The 17,624-nt window shown below is 50.0% G+C and overlaps 1 protein-coding gene across 1 annotated transcript in view; it reads left to right on the top strand.

Moving 5' to 3' along the window:
• The window catches only part of TOX2 (TOX high mobility group box family member 2), a 144,690-nt gene that overhangs the window by 115,174 nt on the left and 11,892 nt on the right, over positions 1 to 17,624 (top strand). The window contains exons 4-5 of the mRNA XM_041478675.1: positions 10,672 to 10,911; positions 15,179 to 15,406. Of these exons, the coding sequence (XP_041334609.1) occupies positions 10,672 to 10,911; positions 15,179 to 15,406 (468 nt within the window). The remainder of the gene's footprint in view (positions 1 to 10,671; positions 10,912 to 15,178; positions 15,407 to 17,624) is intronic.

The raw sequence follows: 17,624 nt of genomic DNA, 5'->3' as shown, positions 1-17,624 counted from the left end.
GGGTGTCCCAGTGCTCTCCCTGGGGAAGGGCTTGGTGTGATCCTGCCTTGGCAAGGACACACAGCAGAGCACACTCTGGCCCTGCCCATGCTGCTTCCACAAAAAGTAAATTAAATTATTGGGCTCCAACCCAACTGGAGCAGAACTTTAATCTATCCCAGCAGTTCAAAGTCTTGTGAGGAGGCTGAGCTGTAACACAGGGTGTTAAACATCTAATAACACCAAGGATGTGGCAAACCACCAGGAAAAGCAAACACCCCAAGGAATCTCTGTCTGAAGAAGGGGAATACTTTCTGTCTCTAGTGTTTTCCTGCCTTCCCTTTTGTTTTTTAATGCTTAAGGTTATTTACATGACACCAGATCTCTGCTGCTCAGTTTTATTTGTGTCTCACATCCTGTCCTTGACCCGTGGGATGGCTTTGCTGGGCAGGTGATGGTCCCATGGAGTGCACAGCTTAGCAGGATCCTCAGTTCCCAGTGATGAACAAAAGGGCACCTCAGGCATGCGGCCAGGGACCACCTCCAGCCCCACACCACCTGTGGTGTCTCACCCCAGCCTTGGAAGCAGCAAGTTCTGTTTATAGGGGTACTTGTTGTAGAAGGTTTTAACACTGACACCATGTTTCACCAGTGTCTTTGGGATTCAAAGGTGAAAGACAAAAATGAAAGAAAATCTGATGGATAAACAGGTCTGATACTGAAAGATATTTTCCCCTTGCTTTGGATGGTTTTGCTTCACCATTACACCCAAATAATTGAACAAAAATACTCCATGAGACAGTTTGTCTGCTCCTCCATCCACCTCAAGTGTGGAGACAGAAATCCAGATTAAGGAAATAATTCTGGATGGGCTCCAGGCCTGGCAGACCCTTCTCAGCTCCCAGCACCATCTTGGCCCCCTCAGCCCCTCACCTTGACCCATGAAGTTTTATCATCTGCCCCTTTTGCTTCTATTCCCCTCCACAACTTCTGCTCCCTGACTTTCCAATACACATGTAGGGGCTGTCACAATTTTATTAAGTTTTATACCCCCCATGGTATATAAAAGAGGGAGATCAGGGTCTGCTGCTATTTAATTACCTCCCAGTGCCCATTCCAGGGAATTCTGCTCCAGCTTTTAGTGCTGGTGGTATGGTGTTCTGCCTGGATGAGTATCAATTCCCTTCCTCTACAAATGGGTTTTGCAAAATCCCTAAATAATTGCGTTCAGAAAACAGGCGGGAAATTAATGGGATAGATTATTTGCAAACATGTTCACTGAATTATCAGGCTTGTTCTTTATCCGTAAAATAATGTACTTTTAAAAAATGGAGTTTATTGAAGATGTTATTTACAGACAGTTCTCCAGCTGAGAACTGCAGGAGCGCTGACAGGGCACGTGCACAGCCCAGCTGCTCTTCCAGTGCCAGAGCACCCCTGCTCCTCCAGATCACTGAATCCTGGAATGGTTTGGCTTAGAAGGGATTTAAAAACTGCCCACTGGAAGCCCCTGTTATGGGCAGGGATACCTGCCACCATCCCAGGCTGCTCCAAGCCCTGTCCAGCCTGGCCTTGGGCACTGCCAGGGATCCAGGGACAGCCACAGCTGCTCTGGGCACCCTGTGCCAGGGCCTCAGCTCCCTCCCAGCTTTGGTAGTGGGAAGCCATTCTCTGTGTCCTGTCCCTCCATGCCTTGTCCCCAGTCCCCCTCCAGCTCTCCTGCAGCCCCTGGAAGGGGCTCTGAGGTCCTCTGGATCCTTCTCTCCTCCCGGGCAGCACCCCCAGCTCTCCCAGCCTGGCTCCAGAGCTGAGAGCCTCCAGCCCTTGGGAGCATCTCTGTGGCCTCCTGGATCACTCCAGACTCCACATCCTTCCTTCTTTGGACTCCCCAGAGCTGGGGAGCTCTGCAGGTGGGGTCTCACCTGAGCAGAGGGACAGGACCCTCCCTCTCCTGCTGCCCTCCCTGTGGGATGACCCCAGGATGCAGTTGGGTTCCTGGGCTGCCAGTGCTCGTGGACAGGTCTTGTTCATCTTCTCATCCAGCCACGTCCTCCTCAGGGCTGCTCTCAGTCCATTCCCACATAAACACAACTGGGAGAAGCCCTGGGAGCCTTGTCTGGGGACATTGTGTGGCTTTAAGGTGAAGCTTCATGTTTGAGAGCATTGCATTTGAAACTGCCAACATTCATTGGAAAGATCAGGGTTTTATTTAAAGCACTTAATGCAGAAAAGTTGCTTTTCTCATATTTGTCTGCTCAGGTTCCCTCTGAGCCATCAGGCTGAGCTTGTCTGTACATGGCTTCTGATAGCTGAGGAGCTCTGCTAATGCTGGTATTTAATAATTCCTGGAATACTGGGGAAGCTCTGGGGGACTAGAAAAGAGCTAATGTGCAAATATTTAAAAAGGGAAACAGAACAGCTCTGGTAATTACAGACCTGTCAGTCTGTCATCAATCCTCAGCAAAATAATGGAGTGGCAGATCCAGGCCTCAATTAATAAAGAATTAAGGGAAGGTAATATAATTAATGCCAATCAACATGGGCTGATGGAAAACAAATCTTGTCAAACTCACTTGATATCTTTTTTGATGAGATTACAGGTTTGGGTGATAGAGGTAACAGTGTTAACATAACACACTCAGACATCTGCAAGACTTTTGACTTGGAAGCACAAAATCTAGTGAGGAAGTTGAACAATACAAACCCAGTGTTGCACAGGTTTGGTGGGCTGGATTGTCACTCTGTCTTGCTGGAGGGTTTTTATGTCTCTGCAAAAGGAAACATTAAATAATTGCCAGTGGAGCTGGCAGGTGATGGGAGCAGGAAGGTGGCACAGGGCAGGGGGGCAGAGCTTCTGGCATGGCCTGCTAAACTGATCCCCAACAGAGAAGGTGTGTTTGGGAAAACAGTATTGCCCCCTTGCAGGAGCAAAAATGGTCTTTCAAGGTGAGGACTCCTCTCCTTGGAGATGGTGGCTCTGGAAAAGGGCTGTGGGATGTTTTGGGTGGGTGCTGCTGAGAGAGATGTACAAAAAAGCATCCAGAGCAATGAGGAGGGTGGGGAGCTTGGAGAGAGGGCAGAGCTCTGTGTCTTTGGCCAGGGCAGGAAGGGGTGGATGGTGCTCTGCAAGTGCTCTGGGGAAGGAGAAAGTGTGAGAGCCTTCCAGTCTGGCCAGGAATGGGCTGTGAGCTCCAGGAATGGGCTGTGAGATCCAGGAATGGGCTGTGAGCTCCAGGAATGGGCTGTGAGATCCAGGAATGGGCTGTGAGCTCCAGGAATGGGCTGTGAGCTCCAGGGCTGGCATTCTGGGCTTGCTCCAGGGATCAGCCACAGGGGGATGTGACAAGTGAATCCACCCCCCTGGGCAGGTTCTGAACCCCACAGAGAGGAGTTCCCCACCTCTTTGCCGCCCTCCCCTCTCCATCCCCTCCCCTATGGTGCCCTCTGGGCTCACAGAGGTGCTTTAGATCTCCTTTGTCACAGCCACCACAATAAAATCAGGAAGGCTCATGAAACCCAGGGCTGGGGAAAGCTGTGCCTTCAAACCTGCCCCAGCGCATGTCTGTGTCTCAGAAATGCTTTTTTAAAGCCATGGATGCGGATTCTTCCTCTTTGCTGCCTGGTTCTGAGTTCAGAGATGCTCCTTCAGATCGTGTTTGCAAACTTGAATCTATAAAACCTTTTTTTTTTTTCCCACTGTGCTCAATGAAGACAAACTGTAATTTTAAAATAGATCAAAAAATTTCCACGTGCCCAAACGCCCAAAGCTGTCCCCAGCAGTTCCCATGGGCTCCTGTGGTGCTGCTGCTGCTGCTGGGCCAGCAAAGCCCCCCCGTGGCATCCTGGTGGGGGTACAGGTCCCCAGGAGCTGGCAGAGGGGACCCTCTGTGTGCTTGGTCCCTCTGGGAGCTGGACACACCCGGGAGGGAAGTGACAACCACGGCTGGGAATGCCGGTGCACAGGGAAATCCTCTGCCATGTGATAAATGCCCCCCACCTCCTCCAAAATAAATTACTTCCTTTTTAAATCCTTTCCAACTGTTCCCCTCGTGTTCATAATAGGATGATCGGTGGAACCAAAGATGTGGCTGTTACTTTAAAGGATAAATTAGTTTGACTCTTAACTCAATAATTAAAACTGTTATGGCTATGAGCCTGCAGGGATAATGTACTATTATTATAGTCATTTGTTTCAATTAAATGCTTACTGATTTTACAATAGCAGCTGGGCACCTGTGTGAGATAGCTATTACTCTGAACAAGACATCTCAAATTCCAGCAGAAATTTGTCACTGCACTAAAGCATTTTACACAGACCATGAAAGTTTATTAGGAGCAGTTACAAATCGGGAAGAGGAGGGGTGGTAATTGGGGATATATTTTCTTATCAGCTCCTCTCTCTCCTGCTCTCTCTCTTTTTTAAGTAAATCATCTTTAAGTATTTCAGCTATGGTGATGCGTTTACATCGAAACTTCAATACAGGAAAAGCCTGCTGGGAAAACTTTGCTTCAAAGCTGTCCAGCAGATAATTCCTCTCCCTGGCTGATTGCGATTATAATGGCTTGTTCTTGGGAACAAACGCAAGGAGAGGGAAGCTGTGCTGGGGATGAGCCTGGTGGCTGCCCCTGGAGAGCTGTTTGCCTTGTCTGGAGAGGAAGACCCTGGGTGAGGAAGGCTCTGACAGCTCAGCCCACCTGTGTTAACTGACCCTGGGAAGGGTGGGAGTCATGGAATCATGGAATGGGTTGGATTGGAAGGGACCTTAAAGCTCAGTTCATCCCACCCCCTGCCATGGCAGGGACACCTTCCACTGTCCCAGGCTGCTCCAAGCCCCAGTGTCCAGCCTGGCCTTGGGCACTGCCAGGGATCCAGGGGCAGCCACAGCTGCTCTGGGCACCCTGTGCCAGGGCCTGCCCACCCTCATCATAAAAAGTTTCTTCCACATTCCTACTCTGAATCATCTCTATTTTAGTTTAAAACCATCACCCTGTGTCCTGTCACAACAGGCCCTGCTGACAAACCTGTCTCCATCTTTCCTCTAAGCTCCTTTAGGCACTGGAAGGGGCTCTCAGGTCTCCCTAGACCCTTCTCTTTTCCAGGTGAGCACCCCCAGCCTGTCTCAATAACAGAGGTGCTGCAGCCCTTGGTGCTTCTCTGTGGCTTTGGACTCTGTCCAGCAGCTCCACATCCTTCTGAAGCTGGAGCCCCCAGACTGGGGCAGCTCTGCAGGTGGGGTCTCACCTGAGCAGGGCAGAGGGGCAGGACCCCCCTGAGCTGCTGCCCACGCTGGGGAATGAGCCCAGGACAGGGCTGGATTTCTGGGCTGCCAGTGCCCATCCCCAGGTCCTGCCCAGCCTCTCGTGCCCCAGCACCCCAAGGTGCCCAGTGCTGGGGTGCCTGGCACATGGAGTGATGCCCCTCAGTGCTGCCCACTCCTGCTCATCTTGGCCATTGTTTCAGCTCAGGGGGATGCAGTGCAGTGATGTGTGGCAAACTCCAGCCAGATTTCTCCTTTTGCTGCTCCTTGGGTACCACACACGTGGTTTGGCATGGGTCCCACCCAGGACTGCAGCCCAGCCAAGCAGGCAGCAGGGCTGGGCACCTGGGGCATCACTGCTCCCAGGGCACAGCACACCACAATGCAGGACCTCTGGGTCTGCAGCAGTCCTAACAGCTATTGAAAGTAAGGAGGAAATTAATGAAGAGGTTAAGTCAAGTGTTTCCCAGGGTATGGGCCTCTGATGTACCAGGCAGGGCGAAGAATGCCTCCCCCCATAGTAATTAAGCTTAAGGAAGGGATACTACCAGTGAGAATTGAGCACTACCCCCTAAAAAAGAAGCAAGTGAAGGAATCAGCCCAATAATTGAAAATTTTCTGTGGTTGGGGTTATTGAAAAAATGCCTATCTGATTTCAATACTCCCATTTTACCCATTTGGAAACTACTTCTGCCTCCTGAGCACAGGGCTTGTTCAGGGTGTGGCTGAGACCAAGGAAGGTGAGAGGAGGAGGAGGAGGAGGAGGAGGAGGAGGAGGAGGAGTGTCTGGTTAAGCCCTCTTCTGACACAGAGATGAGGCAGCTGAGAGGTGTTTTAAAAACTTTTATTCCATTTTCAGTCTCATGAGAAGGGTGAGATGATACAGATGTTATAACTCACACCATCACAATCAGAAGCTAACTATTTACACATTATTTATACATTATAAGCATTTTTTGGCTTATGATCTTTTGATCATCTAAAATTACTCTTTATAAATCCTACTACATTATATATTTTTAATTACATTTCTCTAAATTATCCAGTCTTATTTATAAAACCATCTTTTTAAACTTATGTCTAGTTCTATTTCTCTTTTAACAATATCTTATTCTGTAATATTTGTAAGTTAACATTTCTTATCTCAAAATTTACGTACAAATACATACTGTATAATCTTTCTATCAAACATTAAGAATGCTTTACAAATCCATTTCCCACCGAGGAGGAGAAAAATCCCATGGAAAGCAAAGGCAGAAGGTGGCTTTAGGGGTGGGACCTGCCTCGAGGCTGCAGTTGGGAGTCAGGATGTAGCAGGAGGCCATTCCATGGCACTGCCATCCCTGCCAGGTCCTGGGGCCTGAGCCCTGCTGGCTGCTGCTCTACCCCAAGAGCTGCTTTTTGCATTAGAATTTTGGGGAACAGTGCACTTGAAGCTGGTCTTGACACATTTGAAACATTATCTGTGTTAGCAGAGCACCCCAGTCCCCAGCTGGGCTCTTCCTCGCGGCGTTTGTCACTCCTGAATTCCCCTTCTCCCAGAAACAGGGAACATGGACCATGTGCTGTTTCTCTGCCTGTTCTCTCCTTCTCTGGATTAGCTGGAGCATTTATGGGCCTGATATGCATGTTCATTAAAAGAATTGAAATATTGTGGGAAAAAAAGAAGCTGTCTTGGAGTTAGCACAGCCTTTGGGAATCTGCTAAGTAAGATGCACTTAATTACTTTAGCAATGACTACATCACATTGCACTCTGGGCTTCCTCTGAGAAGCAAAACATCTTTTCAGCACAGGCTGCAAACCCATCCTGGGCCTTTTGCAGCACCTCGTGGTGAGCTTGAAGGGCTGAATTCCCAGGATGGAGAGGGGATCTGGGCTGTCTCTCACAGCCTCTGCTCCTGGGAAGGAGCTGATCACATTTATGGGGGGTATTTAACTCCACTGTGTTTCCATCGGGTTCTGTGGGGCAGGGAAGGGCATGGGACAGCCCCACTGAGCCCAGGGCTGGGACTGCATCCCACAGGAGCAGGTTGTTTTCTTTCACACAGCATTCATTACCTCCTTTCACTTTGGTTTGCCATGATCACAGTTTCATTCTTAATTTCCTTGCCTAATTAGGCCGTTTGCTGCTGGGAATCACCTCAAAATACTGCTCCTGGAGGTCTCTCTTTCCTTGGGTCTTTTTTGGGGGGTATCACATGCTCTGGGTGCCCCTGAAATTGCTCAGTGTCAGCAGGATCCTGCAGTGAGAAGCAGGAAAACCCTTTCCCTGCCTTGAGTGAGAGCCATCCTCATCCTTAATCCTATTGAAGAAGCTCCACTGCTGCACACGAACAACTCACCATCATTTTCACTCCAAATATTTCACAACTGGAAAACTCAAGTGGCTTTTCCACCACTCCTGGGGACACTAGGAGCCATTACCAGGAGTGATGGGGAGGTGGCAACCTGGTGTTGTTTCCAAAATTGTATTATTTAAAAAAGTAAAGGGAAGTGGAGAGAAATGCAGTGAGTGCCAAATGGTGGGGGCAGCTCCTGGTCAGCAGGGTGCATGTGAGGAGCTGTGCATGTCCTGCAGAACCTCCTGGACTGGGGTAGAAGAGATGGAGATGTGGGAGAGGGAGAGATTCAACTAAATAAAATATTCAACTAAAAGCACTTTTATATCATACAATTGTAGAAGGCTTTGGGTTGGGAGGGACCTTAAAGCCCATCCAGTGCCATCCCCTGCCATGGCAGGGACGCCTTCCACTGTCCCAGGCTGCTCCAAGCCCTGTCCAGCCTGGCCTTGGACACTGCCAGGGATCCAGGGGCAGCCACAGCTTCTCTGGAAAATCTGTGCTAGTGTTTTACCACCTCCATTGTAAAAAACTTCTACCTTATATCTAACCTAAATCAACCCTCTTTTAGTCTAAAACCATTGTCCCTTGAACTATCACCTGAATAAGGGTCTGTCCCCATCCTTACGGGGTCCCTTTAATGATGTAAAGAAGTTGGGAGGAGGCAGCTGGGCTAAGGTATCCTTGGAGAAGGATGTCCCAGGAAAAATGCTGGGTCTCTGCTACTTGAAAGGTGCTGTGATGGGGCTGCTGAGAGCATGGGGCTTCTGGAGGGGCTCTCTGAGCCAGGCTCAGGTTCCTGGTTTTTTCTACAAATTTTCAGAGGCATTTACAGCATGTGGCCCGTATCCATAATTGCACTCCTGGACTTGCTCTGCTCTGATGCATAAATAACACGCACTGTAAAGAAAAATGCGTGATTACATATTTAATGGATAAACGGAGCCGTTGTGGTCCATTGGCCACATAATAAAGTTTCAAAAAAATTGTCTTAATACAGTATTTCCTCAGGAGACTACTGTGGCTGAAACATGAGCAAGCTGTTTTAAATTTTAGAATTTTTTAAGCCATATCTCATAGCCTGCCCCATTTCTCCAACACCCGTTTTCCAAACTTTCCCTTCATTTAAATTTAAAATAAGGACAATAAATTATTCTTTTCCTTAGCAGCTGGCAGATCTTCTCCAACATGAAAGGTCTGGATTAAACTGACAAAACCCAAGAACAAATGTACGTTTTTTGGCTGGAGTTTGGGAATGGCTGGCTGCTCAGAAGATGGGAGCTGTGTCCCTACCTTGCACACTCCCTGTCACTGCCTGTCTCACCCAGGCCATCCCCATGACTTTTGCAAATTCAGTTTAAAAGCAAAAATTGCATCTCTGGTGCCTCCTGTGCTGCCCAAGCCTGGTGTCTGTCTCCATGGGTGCTCATCCTCGATGTCCTTATGACCAGGACAGCCAGAGCTCTGCAGTAAGACACACAATAAGGTTTTAAGGGCACATTATAAGGTTTTAAGGGCACACAAAATTTGCCATAGTTAATCTCTATGCCCCTAACCAAAGCACAGTTAAGCTCTGTGCCCCTTTGCCTCTAAGCAAAGCCAGCCCTGCTGCCTCCTTGACATCCCCAAAGCCAAGGGCAGCACTTCAGTGTGACCCCTAAGTCAGCCTCAGTCAGACTCCTGCTTTTGAAATGCAGGAATGTATTTAATTCCTGTGAGTTCAATCCCTTCACTTCACAATTAATACAGGAGGAGGGCAGATCCAGGGAAAGCTGTTCTGCTGACACTGCTTCTCTTCCGCTGGAGAGTCCAAAGGAGAGCAGAACATTCTGTCTGTGTCAAGGTGTGGTGTAAAGCTCTTGATTCCTGACCTGCAGCAGGAAATCTGGGTTTGTGTTTGGATTTATGTCCTCTGAAGCCTTTGGAGGCCTCACAGGTCTTCCCTAGGTCTCCTTCTGTGTGTGCTGCTGATGGAGTTGGTGAATCTCCCCTGGTAATGAGGGATTGCACCTCTGTGGGCTGATCAGGAGCTCAGGTCTTCAAACTCATGTTAGCATTAATCAGATTAAGGTAAAAGGGGAAAAGTCTGACAAGTGTTTCAGGTAGGGTTTGCCTCCCTCCCACTCCATGGCTGGATGAGGCTGTGCAGGAGCCAAGCTGTACTAGATCAGCAAGGATGGATGCTGTGGGAAAATGGGGTTTTGGGGAAAATGATTCAAAATGGGAATGGGGTCTTGATGCAGAAGACAGCAGGGTTTGTCCTCATCCTATCTCATCTCATCTCATCTCATATCTCATCTCATCTCATCTCATCATCTCATCTCATCTCATCTCATCTCATCTCATCTCATCTCATCTCTTATTTGCTTCTTGGTGTAGTGGGGCTGGAGCTGCTGGAATGAGTCCAGAGGAGGCCATGAAAATGTTCCAAAGCTGGATCCCCTCTGCTCTGGAGCCAGGCTGGGAGAGCTGGGGGTGTTCAACTGGAGAAGAGAAGGCTCTGGGGAAACATTGGATTCCCTTCCAGTGCATAAAGGGGCTCCGGGAGAGCTGGAGAGGGACTGGGGACAAGGGATGGAGGGACAGGACAAGGAGGAATGATTTTAATTTATAGGAGGGTAGGTTTAGATGGGATATTAGAGAAGGTGGGGAAGGCCTCTGGCACAGGATGCCCAGAGAAGCTGTGGCTGCCCCTGGATCCCTGGAAGTGTCCAAGGCCAGGCTGGATGAGGCTTGGAGGAGCTTCCCTTCTCCTGGTCATTTTGCCATAAATCACTTGTTTGTGAACCTTTCTTTCAGATCCATGATAGGTGGCAGCCACCAGCAGTCCCTGAGGCAGTGAGGGGCACCTTCTGGGCACACAGCCACACACACAAAGCTGATTTGGTACTCTCTGTCAGGCTCATGGGCACAGCAACGAGTGCACAGTGCTCAGCTCTCACCTCGTTTGGAAGCGAGCTCAAGGAAGACTTTCCCAGCCATGTGGAGCCACTTAAACAATAAATCAGCCTTAAAGTGATCTGGCAGTATGGTGAATGAATGAATGAATGAACGAATAAATTTTGTAGTGACAAGTGATCTCGCCTTCCCTCAGATCCAGGAGATGGTGCACTCGGACGCCGCATCCTACGAGTCCAACCGCCAAGTGCCGCTGCTCAACCGGCCCGGCATGCTGGGCGGCCCCATGGGTGCCCTCAGCCAGTCCCAGCTCATCTCCCAGATGGGCATCCGGAGCGGGGTCACCCACGGCTCCCCCTCGCCCCCGGGAAGCAAGTCTGCCACCCCATCTCCCTCCAGCTCCACGCAGGAAGAGGAGACCGAGTCGCATTACAAGGTACGCGCGGTGGCGCGGCGCTTGGTGCTTTTCAGAGAGGGGTGAATTGTGCTAAATAAAACCACAGACTGCTGGTCTTGTTTTGGCATTTATAGTGGGAGACTTTCCCAAGGATGAGGGCACTGTTCCCAGCCTAGGGTGGGGTCCAGCATGGCAGGCTGGCGCTCACACAGCAGGTTTGGAGGTCAGAGCTGTTCTTCTGCCCCCACGTTCTACCAGTTCCATCAGGCCACAGGATTTCCTGGGATGATGATTACAGTGAGCAAAGCAGCTTCAGGGCTAAGAGTCTGCAAATGCTTGGAGCTAAATTAGCTAGATTTCTGGTGGTGGGTAGAGGAGACTGAAACAGGGAAGGAAAATAACTCATGGTGGGATTTAACTGAGCTCATTGGACATGGCTTGCTAATGAAAACAAACAGGAATTCAAAGAATCTTCTTCCTTTTAGTTCACCAAAGTGGTGTTTTCAGTAGTCAGCAGTGTCCCAAATGATCTCTACAGCCAACACAACTGCTGCTGAGTGTGGCACCAACAAACCCAAGGAATTCCTGGGGGTTTGGGCACACCTTGGTTGTTGTCCATCTCTCTCCAGGTGCACCAGCAAAGCCAAACAACATGTGCCACATGCCAGAAATCTGTGGCTGTTATTTACTGAGGGCAAACTGCAATCACAGTGCTTCTGTGCCTGCAGGTGAATTGCTGGGCTCCCTGGGGACTTTGATTAAAGCCTTCCAGGGAAAACCTTCTCCTGAAGGTACTGGTATTGTAACCTTGTCCCACCCAAAGAGACTGTTGTGACAGGGTTTGAATGTATAACCAGAGCAGCAAACAGTGCATGGGCTGGAAAACTAGGAAAATTATAGGACTGAGCAAAAAACCTTTCCCTCTTCATGGAAATCCAGAAAAATGGATTCCCATCAATCCTGTAGTTTTTCATACATTGGCAGATTTCACTTCAGATTGGGGCATTTCAAAGCAGAGTGCTCATGTGGGTGGAAACAGCTTCAGTGGATAAAACTGCAAAAAGAAGGGATACAAGGGGTTAAAACAAATGGAATTTTTCAAACTCTGAGATTCCATGTTCAGCGAACACTGTGGGAGGGGTTGTGCTGCTGGATCCCACAGCCTGCCATCTCCCAAAGCCTGCGTCACAAAGCTCCAGGCTTTGAGCACCTGGGAGCTGAAATCTCATGTCAGGAGGAAATGAGTTTCAGTTTAATGACACACCAGCTTCTGTCTCTCTGCCTGCACCAGCATCACCCAGCTTTCCTGTCAGCCACCCAGGAGTCCCTGAGCAGGACACAGCTTTGGGGTTGGATCTCTGCTTTCTTGAGCCAGTGGTGCCCATGGGGTAGGAAATTTGGAGATATCTAGATGATGACAGCTTGCAGAGGTTAGAATTTTTCCTAATCCTTAAGGCAATCCCTCTCACTGTTCTGCCCTGTAACCCCCCAGACAGGTGGGAGTGATGTTTGAGGGAGGAGGAGATGCTGAGTGTGAGGCAAGCAGCAGACCCACGCTGTGGTCTGCAGGTTTCTGTTTGCTTTGTCTGTCTGCACAGCTGCTGCCTTCACCCATCAGTCACTTTTTCACATGACCATTGAGGGCTTTTCTGCAACAAGTCATCAAAACAACATCTAACAAGCAGAAATTAATCTTGTGAGCCAGAAGGTCACAGGTTAAAGAAATGAGTCTGATGCCAGTAGGTCCTTCAGGTCCCCTGAGCCAGGGAGCTTTTGAATTTCAGAGGTCTCTGAGCCTCACTGGTGTATTTACCTGCTTCATAGCTTGGGGGTGGGTGCACATGAATGGGAGGGACAGGTGGGTACAGCCCAAATTCCAGCTGGATTAGTGGCCACTCTCCATAGTTATTAAAATCACAGTGTCCATGAGGTTTCAGCTCTTCCTGGGTTCAACATCTAAGAAGGCACCAAGTTTCTGGGATCACTTCATTGCCCCAGTCCACATCTGCCACCAAACAGACCTTCTGCTGCCTCTCCAGGGCAGGTCCAATGCCAGTGGCCACCATGGGCAGGTGGCCATGCTCTTCATCCCCCTGCCCAGCCCTGGTCCCTTTGACCATGGGGGTGACCCCTGGGGCTGCAGATGCTCTGGGGCAGCGAGGCACTGGGGGTTGACTTTAGCCATGAGTGTGGTTTGGGTTGGTCAAAACTCTCCTGAGGTCCAAGCCCAGGCTGTTGTCTCATCCCACGTGTGTCAAACCTGGAAAACCCCATGAATACCAAATCCTGCTCTGCTCCCTGCTGCTGTTTTCCCTAAATCCCGTGTGCTCTTTGGTGCAGCCTGAGCTGTAAATGCAGCTGAGGTTGTGCTGCTGCTGTTCCAGCTCCTTGGCTTGGTCAGTGGCTGTGTGGGAGCAGGTTCCCCACAGCACTCCACTGAGTCAAATGGGATCACAGTTAGTTAAAATACCATCTCACCCCCTAATGGGCTGAAGCCCTGGCATGCATTTTTTTTTTCCTCGTAATAAGCTGGCCTTTCACCTCCAGGCCTCCCATTCAAGCCCAATTGGGCAATTTTAAATTAAATGCAATTTTTGTGGTCTCTCTGCTCATTCACTAATGGTCACTGTCTGTTTGACAAATGTCACTGCGCTGATACTGAAATTAATGATCAGTCAAGAGCTACAGAGTGGAGAGCAGGAATGCTACTGCCCTTTTCCTCCCCATGCCTGGCCTCTGCCAGCTGAAGGGAAGCCTCTTAAATCCTGGCACTGCCAAGCACATGCTCAAATTGACCAATGGCACATGCTCAAATTGACCAAAATGGCCAAGCACATGCTCAAATTGACCAATCCATCAGGAGAAGGGGCTGTTTGTCCCCAGCTCAGCTGGAGGCATTGTTTTCACAAGATCTTGATGCTTAGAGCTGTGTCTTTCCAAGTAATTCAACAACCTGTGCAGCTGATGGTAGTGCCTTGAGCTCAGGGCTGCAGGTGGAGGGGCTGGTGTCCTGTTTGCCCTCAAGGATGCAGGGATCCAGCAGTGCTTTCATTCTCTGCCATCTGGTGTATTTAGGTTTTCCTTCACTATGAAATAAGGGTAATGGTGCTTCCCTGTAGTGCAAGCTTCCACTGGCCACAGTTAATGCATTGAGAGCTTTGATGGTTATCCAAGTGTTTTCCAGGGGTCTTTTCCTTTGCACGTCCTCCCATGGAGGCTTCTGTGGTCTCCTGCATTCACAGAATCATGGAATATCATGAGTTGGACCCCCAGGATCACCAGCCCAGCCCCAGCCCTGCCCAGATCCCCCAACAACCCCAGCCTGGGCACCCCTGGCAGCGCTGTCCCAGCGCTCCTGGAGCTCTGGCAGCCTCGGGGCCGTGCCCATTCCCTGGGGAGCCTGGGCAGTGCCAGCACCTCTGGGGAAGGAACTTTTCCTGCACAGGGCATGCCAGGGGAGACTGATACAGGATCTTCTTTCCATGCTGCCTTCAGTGGAAGCATCCCCATTTCCAGCCTTGCTGTTTAACTCCCCAGCCCATGGCAGCATCCCTTGCTGAGCAGCCACAAAGGCCAGCTCCTGTTCCCTGTGCCCTGCTCCCCTGAGCTCCAACAGCCCCTGGGCACTGAGTGTGACACAGCCATTCCTGGTCACCAGCTGTGCCCAGATCAGCTGGAGGAGTGAACAGCACAAGCAAAGCATTTAAATGGTGTGATTAAAATAGTTCAGTTCCTGGATAGTTTTCTGGATATGTTAGCAGGATGGAGCAGATTTTGGATGGCTCTGGTGTGATGTTTCATGTGATGCTGTTGTTGCTTGGTCAGTGCTCAGACCCTCCTGGAATGGGGAGGTGAGGGAAGTCAGGAGCAGATGCAAAGGGGGCTTAGTGAGGTGGAAATCAGAAACCACGTGGAAGCCAAGTTTGGAAAATTCATGGACTGCTAAAGCAATCTAGCTGGGAAGCAAGGCATGTGGAGAGCTTCCAGAAGAGGATCAAGGAGTGAGTGAGCTGTGGAGGAGGGTGGGGAAGGAGAGTGACTGAGGACTGGAAAGCTCCAGATTTGGAACAGGGGCAAAGGGATGAACCCAAGCTAGGAGCTGGTCTGAGAAGAGACACCAAAGCAGGCTCAGGCACCCACCACAGTCTGTGCAATGATCCAAGAGGCTCCCGGAGGACAAAGAGACCCCCAGGGCTGCTGCCCCCCTCTCCATGCTGGGACATCTCCTCTTCCCTTTCCCTCTCTCATCTCCTTGGCTCAGCAGCTGTAGCAGACCTTAGTTAAGCTTCATCTCTTGGTTTTGCAGGCTACTGGAGAGAAAAGACCCTCAACAGACCTGGGTAAAAAGCCCAAAAGCCAAAAGAAGAAGAAGAAGAAGGACCCCAATGAGCCCCAGAAGCCCGTGTCAGCCTATGCCCTGTTTTTCAGGGACACACAAGCAGCCATCAAAGGGCAAAACCCCAATGCCACCTTTGGGGACGTGTCGAAAATCGTGGCATCGATGTGGGACAGCCTGGGAGAAGAACAAAAGCAAGTGAGTTACTGAGTTATTTATTTTTGTCTTTCAGCTGCTGAAATGTGTATTTCCACAGTGCAGGAGTGTTCAGGGCATGGCCAGGGGCTTCCACAGGCTGAAGTGCAGCTAAAAAGCCATTTTTAGGAGCAGTGCTGAAGTGCCCACTGTGCAAAATTGCTGTTGTTGCATGGGGAAGAGCAAATTTTTATGACAACTAATTATTCTTGATAAGCTCATACTCTGCACAGCCCTCAGTGGCCTTTCCCTGACATGGGGTTTTACAGCTTGAGATGGGAGATGGGTTTGTATTTGCTTATTGACGTACAAGGAGTGACAGCCAACAGGCTAAATACTATTAACTCCCTGTGCTGCTGGCTTCAAACCCAGCATTCAGGCTTTAAAAGCTTCAGAAGGAGATTTCTGAAGTGGCCTCACAGAGGAAACCTTGCTGCCCCAAAGCTGTCAGCCACTTTGTCTGCCTCAGGTGGAGAATTCCAGGTTCTGCTTTCCCTCTGTGGCTGCTGCTGAGTCAGTTACAAAAGCCTGTAATTGCTCCTTGCCTATGGAGGGAACCCCAGGGAACTCTTCCCAGAGCAAGGACGGCTGTTGATCAGGCAGAGTGAGATCGGACACGCTGTGTGATGTGTCCTGCACCCAAACAGGCTTTAGCTGGGAGCACTTCTCCTGGAGCCTGGCCACAGCTCCAGCTGGGTGTCCATGGCCAGCACTGGGAGCAGCTTCATCTGGGGAGAGAGCAGCAGGGAGGGAAAAACCCTTTTAACTGGAAGTTCTGCTGGGATAGAACCTTGATTTCCACCCCACACTGAGTCAGGAGTAAGAGCAGAGGATCTTCAGGGATGAAAGCTCTTTTGCTGCTCCCTTTTCTCCTCTTTGGGTGGATCACTGTAGGATCATGCAGGCAGAAATTCCTCATCTGAAGAGAGGAGGAAGGTCAGGAGGGTGACCCCAGCCCTGGGAAGCTGCAGGATAGGGGCTTGGGTTTTGCTGTTGCTTCATGTTGTGGGAGGTTCAGGAGTGTGGAAAAGCTTTGTGTCACCTCTTTCTCCTGCCTGCATCCCCCAGCATCTCAGCCTGCCCCTCCTTTACTGCACCTGGCTCCAAACATCACCACAGCTCGGGCACCGAGCCTGGCTCGGAGTGGAAGCACGACCCTGACCCAGCGCAGTGCAAACGCTCAGCTCTTAATTAACAGCAGGGATTAAACCAGCCCGTTTATCTTCCCTGCTAACTCTCCCTCCTCCTGCTCTTTCATGAGCTCGCAGCAGCCTCCCCTCTCTTTACACACGCTGTCTAAGTGGCTCCATTTCTCCCTCTGTAATTGATTTAATTAAGTCATTTGTTCCTTGTCTGAATGCTTAAATATTAACTTCCTGGCTTTGTCTCCAGCTGGATACTTCTCTCCCACAACAGTTACCTCCCTGCCCGGGACTCTGGCTGCAGGGACACGATTTCTCTTTGGCTCTGGGAGCCTGTGGCTGGTTTGTGTGATGTGGCACGTTCACTCTGGAAGTGTCTGGCTGGAGGAGAGTTTATTTAGCCCCTGTTTGCTTTCCTCTGCCAACATCCCTGGTGAAGCTTTTTTTAGATTCATGAGGCAATGCAATGGAAAGGGGAAAAGGAAAAGAACAATTTTAAATGCCTTTAATAAGTGAAAACAAGTGCCTGGGCTGTCCTGTAGGTGTTTCCTGCAGGATGTGGTGCACACATTCCCTGTGACGAAGGCAAGTAGGCATGACCAGGGCTCTCCTGGCACATCTGGAGAGGGGATGGTGTCCAAGCAGCACAGCCAGCATCACTGGCAAAATCCTGCTGCAGCCTGGGAGTCCAGCCTGCCACATGGCTGCACCAGCCCATCAGCAGGCAGGATTGTGCTCTGGGAAGGGGTGGAAAAGCTGGAGAAGGGAAGTGTTTCATCAAGGACTCTGCTTTTAGCTTTGTGGACAACAGTGGCTTCATGTCCTCACTGGAGAAAGCAACCTGGGGAAAAGCAGAGGTGGTACAGCAGGCAAGCAAGAGCCAAATCTGGGTATTTTGGCTAAATTTTGACCAAAGTTTTAGTTAGAGAACAGTTCCCCTCTTCCTGGCTTGAGAAGGGGTGGATGTGAGGTGGATGTAGGATCTGCTCTGGAGCTGACCCCACACTTGGATCCCCAGAGGTGCAGAGCCAGCCCCAAGGTGTTCTGAAGCAGTTCTTTACCTCCCTGGAGCTTCTCTT

This window comes from Pyrgilauda ruficollis, unplaced genomic scaffold (assembly GCF_017590135.1).
Source record: "Pyrgilauda ruficollis isolate IOZ18807 unplaced genomic scaffold, ASM1759013v1 scaffold46, whole genome shotgun sequence".
NCBI lineage: Eukaryota > Metazoa > Chordata > Aves > Passeriformes > Passeridae > Pyrgilauda > Pyrgilauda ruficollis.
The sequence above is the reverse complement of the archived record's forward strand: the minus strand, read 5'-3'. Positions and strand labels throughout refer to the sequence as shown.